Source organism: Cynoglossus semilaevis, chromosome 7, assembly GCF_000523025.1.
Source record: "Cynoglossus semilaevis isolate Cse_v1.0 chromosome 7, Cse_v1.0, whole genome shotgun sequence".
Classification (NCBI taxonomy): domain Eukaryota; kingdom Metazoa; phylum Chordata; class Actinopteri; order Pleuronectiformes; family Cynoglossidae; genus Cynoglossus; species Cynoglossus semilaevis.
Window position 1 is genome coordinate 11,019,302 of NC_024313.1, and position 10,305 is coordinate 11,029,606.

General features: G+C 44.9%; 1 protein-coding gene across 1 annotated transcript in view; it reads right to left on the bottom strand.

Moving 5' to 3' along the window:
- jag2b (jagged canonical Notch ligand 2b) overlaps window positions 1-9,096 on the bottom strand; it is a 41,155-nt gene extending 32,059 nt beyond the window's left edge. The window contains exons 1-2 of the mRNA XM_008313426.3: window positions 8,279-9,096; window positions 7,304-7,627 (exon numbers count right to left, since the gene is read on the bottom strand). Of these exons, the coding sequence (XP_008311648.1) occupies window positions 7,304-7,627; window positions 8,279-8,350 (396 nt within the window). The 5' untranslated portion in view covers window positions 8,351-9,096. The remainder of the gene's footprint in view (window positions 1-7,303; window positions 7,628-8,278) is intronic.
- Between the last annotated feature and the right edge of the window lie 1,209 nt (window positions 9,097-10,305).

The following is a 10,305-nucleotide window of genomic DNA, read 5'->3' on the forward strand; positions in this document are numbered from 1 at the left end:
ATATATACTCTGTATGTGAATGTCAGAAAACCAGGTTGAACTAACAGCTCTCAGTGTTTTTTTTTAGGTAAAGAGGACAGGAGCCGCGGGAAAACTGACCCAACAGACACAACGACAGAAACTGAGAATCTAGCAGGTGAGGAGCTGGATCTGCTGCCCCCCACCACCACCCCCACCCCCGTCATACAGGTGGTTCAGTGGTTGACGCAGAAACCTATAAACCAAAACAAGTCATGGACTGAAAAGTTTGGTTCATGTTTTCAGAATGGATCATTTTAAGATCAAAACCAAGATTAATCAGATGGATTGATCATCGGTTCAATGCCCGTTCTTAACCAATGTAGATGCTGCCATTTCACCATGGGGGGGCAGGAGGGGGGGGGCGAGCATCCTGACCGGCTAATTGCATAATCAATAGAGAGCGGAGCTGAATCACAGGTGAGACACTTACGAGTGGCTTTTTCCATGAGACGCAGTGGGACCAGAGGAGGCAGCGCTGGAGGAGGGGGGAGGAAATATAATTGTTTACTGGAGGCCTATGTAGCCGTTGCCTAGCAACAGCCCTGACACGCTCCGTATCAGGTGTGGTTAACTATGATACGGCTGCCTCTGCTAGCTTGTAGGTCTCCGAGTGTGAGTCTGTGTGTGTGTGCGTGAGCAACACACACAAAAAAATAGCTGCCATCTCCAGCCGAGATGAGGGGGAGGGAGAGAGGGAGAGATTCACGAGTACAGTTGAAGTGTTTGAATGGACCACCATTAGAGCTCCTATCTACATATATTAACCACTTCCTCACCCTCCTCCCTCCTCCTCCCTCTCCTGCTCAAACGTACAGTAGCTCAGGGCTTGTTTTCTCATCAGCACAAACTGCGTGCGTGAGCATGGAAGCTAACCAGCAACAACAGTGGAAAGAAATGAAGACAGTGGGCTTTACAGGCAATTATAACGATGTCCAAAAACTCTGCGGACTCCCAGGGGACGTGTACACCTACACTGATGCCTCGGGGGACACATACTGTGGGCAGTCTTCTATGTAATTTTCACCATCCATATTTCAGGAGGGGTATTTTTATCTGATCAATTTTATGGACTGAGGCTGAAGGGGAAAAGAAATGGGTTTTCATCTCATTTTGCTGACAAAAGCTGGAGCCAAAAGGAGAACATCTCGAAGACTGAGGTGGTTCCAGGTCAACGCACCAGCTCCTCAAACGGCTCCTGATATCCACAGATTCTAACCTCTCTGTTCCTCCACAGTTGTGAGGAGACTTTGAGTCTTTAACTGCAGCCGACAGCATTAGGAGACTGTTTATCTGTGATAAACATAACCCAACAAAAGCATTTGCAAGTTTTTAATCTTGCCTTGATTTTCAGCTTTAAAGTCTGGGCTGCACCAAGAGAGAACATGCAGTAATCTGCAGTACAGTGTCCATTTATTTTGGCAGGTTCCAACATTTGATCATTCTTCTCAAACCGCAAATTTTACTGTTTTAAATTGTTAACATCAAAATCCTATTTTTTTTTTCCTGTCCTCCCACACAACGGATTGATTTTGAAAATCAAAAAACTCATCTAAAAGGCCTTGAGAGTGTCATAAAAAATGTGGGCTGTTTTTCTCCTTTACCAAACTGACTGTGATGAGACAGATCAGTATCAGGGAGGAGGTGTGATTCAGCCAGGAGGAGTCCAAGGACGGGTGGGTTTTGGACCAGCATCCGAGTGTGCTGCTGCAGAGACATCTAGTCGTCTACCAACGCTTTCAACTCGTTCCTTTGAGAAAAATGAAGAACATTACACCACAGTCCAATTACTGGTGCATGATCATCAACAAGGCTCTGCAGCTCTGACGGAACATCAAACTTGAGCTGGGTGGTCCCTCAGAAGAAGCAGCAGCTCTGACTTAATACCACCATTTCATGGCCTAATACTTGGGACAAAAAAAGAAAGGGCACGCATGACAGGAGATGACAGTAGCACAAAAAATAAATTGTCAGAACATCGTACTATGCTCCTGGCCAGCGCTGCGGGCCAAAACCATTCACACTGACTTTGAACGGGTTCCAGGAAAAACAATTCTCAGCGTGTCTGTGCAGATTGGCATGTTTGACTGTGAATGAGATCGTCAATACCTCCCACTGTGGAGATGATACCTCTCTGCCCGCCAGAGGAGCGTGTGCAGGGGCAACAGCCCAAACAAACACCCCAACGTCAACAACCAAAATCACACCAACAGCTGAAGGTGATCCCACAGGTTCTCCGAACTGGATGTGGACACGACCCTGTCCACCAAGCGTCCGTTCACAGGCTGAGAGCAGGTCGACCACATGTCCACAGATACAGTTACACATCAAACGGACGTCCGGGTGTTGTAGCCGCAGGGCAGGGAAGGAGAGAGAGAGAAAGGTAGAGAGGAAACAAGAAATTCCACCGGCAATTTAATCAGTGATCAAATGGACGGGAACCACGTCCCTCACTGCCTCTGTCTTTGTCCTTTAGTGGACGAAATGGAAACTCAATCAGATACAAAACAAAGAGTCAAAACTTGGTAAGATGACTGATAGGAGACCATTATGGTTTTGATGTCCATTCTGTCCATATCTAGTCCAATTTCAACGTTAGCTATTTTGCTAAAGCTAAAGATGGTATATATTTGGCTCTGGGTTTGTTTTTTTTTCCAGCTTTTACTTTCTTTGTGGACATAAACATCATAAATTTTGTCAATGGTGATCCAATCAGAATCTTCTTCTACAATCTTGTGGAAACCCTGACCAGCAGCTGAAGGTTCCGTAAAACGTCCTGTTATCACACACAGTTTTTTTCGGATAATTTACAAATTTGCATTTAGCTTTATCGCCCAAAATATGCCACTCCCTCCACCAGTCTGTCATCGTCCTCCATGTCGTTCTTATCAGATTTAAGTCCAAATTTGAAAGAGAGAAATATTTTTTCTTCGAGTACAAACTTGCAGTTCAGTCCCTGAAACAACACTGGTCGACAGAACTAACTCAACCCACGTGGAGCTGACTTTTACGGCACTGGTCGCAGCCAGATGTAGCAGACATTCTCTGTCTTTTCTCAGGACAGGACGGACATCATGTAATCAGAGAGGCAGCCTATTAAGGTCGACCATTATCAGTACTGTGTTACAGGAGGATGGGGGGGGCACAGTGTCTCTGACCCTACTGTACCTTTTAGAAACACAGTGTGATTGACGTCTACTGCTGTAAATCTACTGCACTCCAGTTTGAGTCAATAAAACCAGCGACATATCATTTATCCATTTCACAAGATAATGGAGCTCATGAATGGGTCGAAATTATACTGAAACACCTCCCCAACCTCACAAACCTGTGGACCTGTGCAGACAAGAAGCATCACATGCCACCGTTCCGTCATCTTCCTTCCAGAAAAGGTCGATTACAGAACATATAATTAGGCCTGGATCAGAGAAAGGTCAACCCCCCCACCCCCCTCCCCGCTCCCCGTAGGTTCATATAAATTTAATTTCTGGTTGGTTTCAGATGTCGGGTCGGGGATGACAGACTCTGCAGTCCAGTCCTCAGTGATTTACATGAGTCTCAAACTTGGGCCACGCTCCAGATGACACAGCCGACGGCACACTGCATCTTTGTTTCTCCAGCGAGCAAAGTGACAATGCCACAGCTAGTGCGACCCTGCAGGCTTGTTGTGACATCTGGCACTGGGATAGTGCGGCGTTATCAGCCCGACACACTTAACGGAGAGAGAACACGGCGGCGCGGCCCTCTTCACCTCCGCCTTGAGGTGTCACTAAGTGCTTTGAATAAGAGACTCCAGGGGCTAAGTGGAGGACGGCGGAGGTGGAGGTCGCTCAGAATCATTCAGAAATATCAAGGCCGGCCAAAGAAAAGTGGTTTTACCAGGTGGTAAATACAAGCCACATCTACCGCCTCCCTCTCTCCTCACACACACACACACACCCACACACACACTTAACGACCTGCACAATAGCCTTCCTCATTAAGTATATGGCCCATACAGTGTGAAATCGCACCACTGCCATTTCCCCTGGAGCTTAAAACACCTATTAAAAAGGTGGCTGTTAATTTACTGAGGAAAATTCAAAGGTGGCAAAATGAAAAAGCATGAAATCGAAAAACTCAGAGCATGTGACAAACGTCTACATCAGTATACGTGTTGGAACAAATTTAAAAAACAGCAACCTTTTAATACATATATCTATATATCTATATACACACATATATACATATTTAATACATATACATAGATAGAGTGATATGTGTATATATATATTTATATAGTATATATATGTATACATTCCTGGAGTTTCTAAAGGTCATGATTTGACTTGTCTACACAGACACTAATGAACCACAATAACAACGCCTGAGCTCATTTAAAAAAATGTTGATGTGGCCGAGGTTAATGGATCCTCTTTGATTTGTAGTATCATTTCTTAATTAAGGAATCACCCTTTAGGAATGTTCTAGAACACTGCGAAGTAAGAACAATAGGATTCTTGGGTTTGTTTGTCAACTGTCCAGAAAAGAAAAATACACAGAAATGACAAGCACTCATCAGGGCTTGGGTTCTGGCTGTGGATCAGTCAAACACTGACTGCAGTTCCTCTTTGAAATGTAACACAGAGTCGCGGTGACACAGTCAATCATCAGCGTGTGTGACGACAACACCATCACCACTGCTGCTTGATTAACAACAACAACAACAACAAAAAAGGAGGACAAATGCATAACAATTACCTCTGCAAACACACTGTGACATCACAGGTGCTGACAACAGCTTCATTTGAAAATACGTGCAAACAAAAGCTAAATGTCATCAAACCTGAAAGTACAGTGAGTTGAGGCCTACGAGTGCGAGTGCTTTGCATATTTTCCCTCGGCTGCACACCTTCATCTCGCGCGCACACACCTAAAAAAAATCCACCCGCCATCACTCACTCGTCTGTAGAAAGACCAGATTAATTGCCAGGGGCCACCGGGGGCCACCTGGCACCCACAGCGGGAGTGGAAGCCGCTGTCAGGTGTTGCCGTGTGGGCGGAGTGTCAAAAGCGGAGTCAGCACGTATCAAACCTGCGCCCCGAGGCGCCGTTCGCTGCGGCTTGAATGCATACTTCACGCTCGCTTATTCATGATTAAAAATTCGGAGCATCCAGCGACCAGACCGTGCCCACAAACATGGCACAGGTTGTTCCCGTCTGTCGCACCAGACAACCCTCCCTGCAGGTTCTGGCAGTTCAGCTCTACTCATTCTTTTTGCTTCCATTCACTCGAAATTCAAAACCCCGAACGCAGCGGCTCATTTTCACACCGTTTTCTCTCCCTCTCTCTCTCTCTCTTTGACCTCACACATTTGTGACAAAGCCGACCGCACGTTTAACCTCATCAACGGCTCCGCTGCAAACCCTCAACTCTCGGAGAAGTCACCAGAGTTTCTTTTCCCCCCTGTGGCGTAAACATATCAAAGCATTTCCCCCCGTCTAATTAATGGATCGGGTCCCTGGCAGGTGCACGCTGGTGGACTGGAACAAAGCCAACACTCATATATCAGAGCAACTTTAAAAGATGACCCAGATGACACTGTGAACCACTGTAGCTGCAACAGGATCCCGGCCAAGCATGCCTCCATTTAACTGTGATGTGTGTCTGTGTCTGTCTGTGTGGGACTTCTCCCAGGAGGACAGCATGATGACATAGTCCCTGTTTAGTGAAGTCGGAGCTTGCTGGCAAATAAGGCCAAATGCACCTTTACCAGACCATAATGTTGTGAGTTTCAATTCAAGTGTGCAGCGTTGCAGCGCTGCAAACAGGTTCAGTCTGCACGGTCTCATCCCTGTTGTCCCACGTTTGAGCCTCTCTTTTTTTTTAAGGACATCAGGATTTGGACTTCCTGAGGTTCCATCAAAACACAAATACTAATCAAAAACAATAATCAAGACCAACTGATCCACCTCACAATCAGGTCTGGATGCAGTTTCATCATGTCAGGATGAAAACAGCAGCTCCTCAGCCTTCACTGGATCTCTTTTAAATTGCTTAAATTTTACAGCTTTTATCTTAACCAGCTCTGATACGATTTTCCCTGCGTAGCAGCCGAATGAAAGAGTAGCCCCCTCGAAATTCACTGAAGCTAACATGACGTGTTTAACTGGGTTTCTCCAGGCACGCAGCCAGCAGGGAACGTTAAATTGCTTTAAATGTAAATGAGATCTAGACATGGGCTCTTAACAGATCAAAAAGCATGATAGAAATGTCATTTTGAGGCTTTAATTCAGTTTTAATGCTGAGTGAGCCCACCTACAGTATGTATTACGCCCCCTCCTCCCATTATTTATCACAGTTTGCATGATGCGTCACATACTACTTCAAGGCATGCACTAAAAAAAATTAGCAAATTGTTTGGAATTTCATTTATAACCTTAAGGCTTTTATTCAAAGAGTGTTACTTTCACTTGTACAGTAGGAGCAGAATGTTAGAGCACCTGCTCAACAGTCACTGAAGCAGTGACCACTGGTTCCTGTTGGTGTCTGAACACCAGCAGCGACCAGCGGTCATTAAATCACACCAAATTTGAATGAGGTTCTGTTTCCTGGTCAGCGTTTTTTAGGCAGTATTTGAGCAGAACTTTAGAATTGATCGTATGCAACAGTGAAACACACACACATTAAACACTCATCACTGGTTTAGCACATCAATCAGGTTCACTCAGAGGTTAGTTCTAGTTCTGCTGCTGCAAACCGGGCCTGGTGGTGAACCGTGTTCTAAAGCTTTGTTCCAAATAAACGTCAGTTCTGTTGGTCGCGGCGTATGCAGAATAGAAAAGTGGATCCTTATGGATCATTTGTGTTTGAATGACAGGTTTTATCTTGTTTCTAACACATGCAACAAGCAGAAGACACCAAATCGCCTACATCTTAAAGGAGGTTCTGTATTGGAGGGATTTCAGTCTCAAAGGTACGTTATAAAAAACAAACAAAAACTGTCACTCCTCAATATTTACATCTGCCTTGATGTAATGTTCTATTCCATTTCATGAAAATATGCATCAGCCAACAGAACTTTGTTTATTGCAACTTTAAATTTGGATCTGTTTTTAAATGATCTCCCAAATCAATGCTGCTGTAGAGTTTATTTATATGTGAGCAGAATGGAGGAGTGACACGTGAAGATTCATTCAAGCTTAGTTGTCAATATCCCCACATGTTACTGGAAGCACAAATTGACAATAAACATTAATATCCCCAAAACTTAAATGGGATTTGGTTTAATTAAATGACACTCACCGGCCACGAGAACTGGAAGGGGATCAATATCTTCCCGGCCTCGTCCATTTTATTGGGGTTTCTCTTCCCGCTGGTCTTAAAAGAAAACATATTTCCACCGAGAACTTGTGTAGATCCAGTTCCAAAGGTGCACGTCCCTCCGGTGGTGACCTCCATCTGGTACTCCTTCAGGCATACCTTGAAGTAAGTGTCGCACTCGTCCCGGGTGCAGCGCCGGTCCTGGGAGCTCCGGGGACCGTCGCAGCACTCGCCGTCCGCCAACTCGCCGTTGACGTTCTCCACGGAGATGAGCTGCAGCTCGAAATAGCCGCTTGACTGGGACACCTAATGAAGAAGACATAAAAATAAATAAATAAAAAAAAAGAGACAGCGTTGTTAGACAACCGTTGGGGCCACAAATACAACTTGGTATCGGCGCGTAAACGGTCGGACCAAGGCATGACCTCACACTGCCTGATCCTAAATTAAAAAAAAAAAAAAGAAAAAGAAAAAAAAGTGCGCCAGCAATAATTTGCTGCATCATGAATGTAACACGTGAACAACACATGATTAGCCGCAATTAAATTAACCTGGATTTGCAGGAAGAAACGGGAGCGAATTGAACGACGGCAATATATTTGTTTTTTTTTTGTTTCAATTTAGAGGCACAAAAAAAAATTTAAATATTAATTTAATTCAAGGACTCACATTTCAATCTTGTCATGGAAACACGATCACATTCTACTCTCCCTCACACACAGAGAGAACGAGAAAGAAAGAACCGAACTGATCCTTCAATTCAATTATCGATTAATGTGATTCGAATATGCAGCAAATAAAGACCGGCCCACGCCCGCTAACTTTTAGCACATAGATTCAAAAAAAAAAAAAAAGGTTGCGCTTCAACGCGCAGCAAAATGTGTTTTTTTTTTCGTTAATTGTTTGGTGAGGGGAAAGAAAAAAAAAAGGGATAAAATAAAACGAGCGCCGTCTCACCTCCGTCCATAACGTCAGCAGCAGCAGACACACTATTGGGAAGCAATTCCTAATCCTGCTGCGATTCCACATGCCTCCGATTAATTAGAGAGGGAGACGAACATTGAGAGACGCGGTGAGAAAAGACGAGCAGCCGCGGAGCCGGCGACCAGTTTCCTCCTCCTCTTCTCCTGACATGCACAAAATAATCAGACTGATGGGAAGAAAATGTCTCCACATGCGTCTTCTCGCTCCGTTGCTGTGTGTGTCCGGATTTCACCGAGCCTTTACACGCGTTTGTGTGAGGTGTATAAGTGTGTGTGTGTTGCAGCGCTGTGAAGGTTCCACTGGAGGATCCCTCCTCTCTGTCAAATCTCTCCACACAGAGACTGAGATGTTCTGCTGCCACAGAGCTGAGCAGAAGGAGCAGCAGCAGCAACAGCAGCGGGAGGAGGTGGGCAAGGGGGTGGAGGTGGAGGAGGAGGAGGAGGAGGAGAGGAGGCTCCCGTGTGATTGGCAGCTCCGCCAACCACTGACAAATTGGCCTGAGGGCAGTCGCTGAGCCAACCGGATTAAGAGGGCGGACAATAGTGTAATAACCCCCAGCTACAGACCCCCCCCAGCACCACCACTACACCATCCATCTACATCCATCCTCATCCAACTGCTCATCCAAATTTATTCTGAGTGGGAATGTTAATCCTGGGATGACGAACATTAAATTATAAAAATAGATTTCTATTTATTTATCAATATCAATCATCACTGATCTACTTATACAGAACTCATCCATCATCCATGTCACACAATGTCCACATGTTGTTGTTGTTGTTGACTTCTAATAACCCCCCCACCAAACCAGCCTCATATTTTGAAAGAACCTTCTAGAATCCACAGTAGAACCGTGGTTCTCCGGTTCATTATGTTCTATCTTCCTCCTGTTCTGTCAACAGGAGGAAACATCTCTGAAGGACATATGACAGACATGTGAGCTGTGATCTGATTATTTACCAGGACGGTCGTTATTTCCTGGCATTTCTGGAATTATTCAAGGTGATTTTCCTCAGAATTAAAAAACAAACAAACAAAAAAAACCTTGACTTTTCAAAGAAAACTCTCTCTAAATCTGTATTAAATTAAAGTGAAACAACTAAACAGGCCGAAAAAAACTCACACAACTGTCCCTGAGGTCAAGCGCCTTTGTTTACCGTGGTGTGGAGCGCCCTCTACTGTCTGCGTCTGTATATTCACTGAAATTAGCCTCTGTTCAGTGACTTTTTTTTATTTACAGTTTATAAACTTTTATTCTCAAATGGCAAAATATCAACATGATAAACCCTAAAAACATTTTTTTTAATTTTAACAACAAATTAATGTGCATATGTGTGAGCCAATAGGAATTGAATTGATGATGTAAACGGACGTTTGAGGTGGTAATGCAATAATTAACTCTAAATTCATCATGTCAGTAAAAATGTTCTGTATATTTTAGAGTACGGTTCAAACATGTAGTAAAAGTACACGACAGGCTGGTCCTCCAAATACAGATATTACCTACTTTTTGCCGCACACACACACCCACACACTCACACACTTGTGTATCTGCACCACTTAAAGGCTCCAAACATGTGAAGTGGACAAAAGCTCACAAACACCAAACGACGGGACTTCCTTCACCATCTGTGCTGCTGAGGTGGTGGAGAGAAGAACCACAGCAGCAGACAGGCACCTGTCTGACTGTGTGTGTGTGTGTGTGTGTACAGTGACACCCCCCTTCCCCCTCCCTCCCCCTCCTCCTCCCATGTCTCCGTCTCCCTCTCATCAGGCGACTGCCAGTCCCTCAGATACAGATAGGCCCTGAAGGAGCTGGCGATAGCCGCGAGCCGCAGCGGCCGCTGTGACGGGGCCGTTTCACACGCTGCTGCACGCACACGTGAGCGCCTCATGTTGGATCACACCTTGTTGAAATGGCCTCAGGTGCTGAAGGAACTGAGTGTGTGTGTGTGTGTGTTCGCTGACTAAAAGATGGATCAGTCGGTCGGTCGACA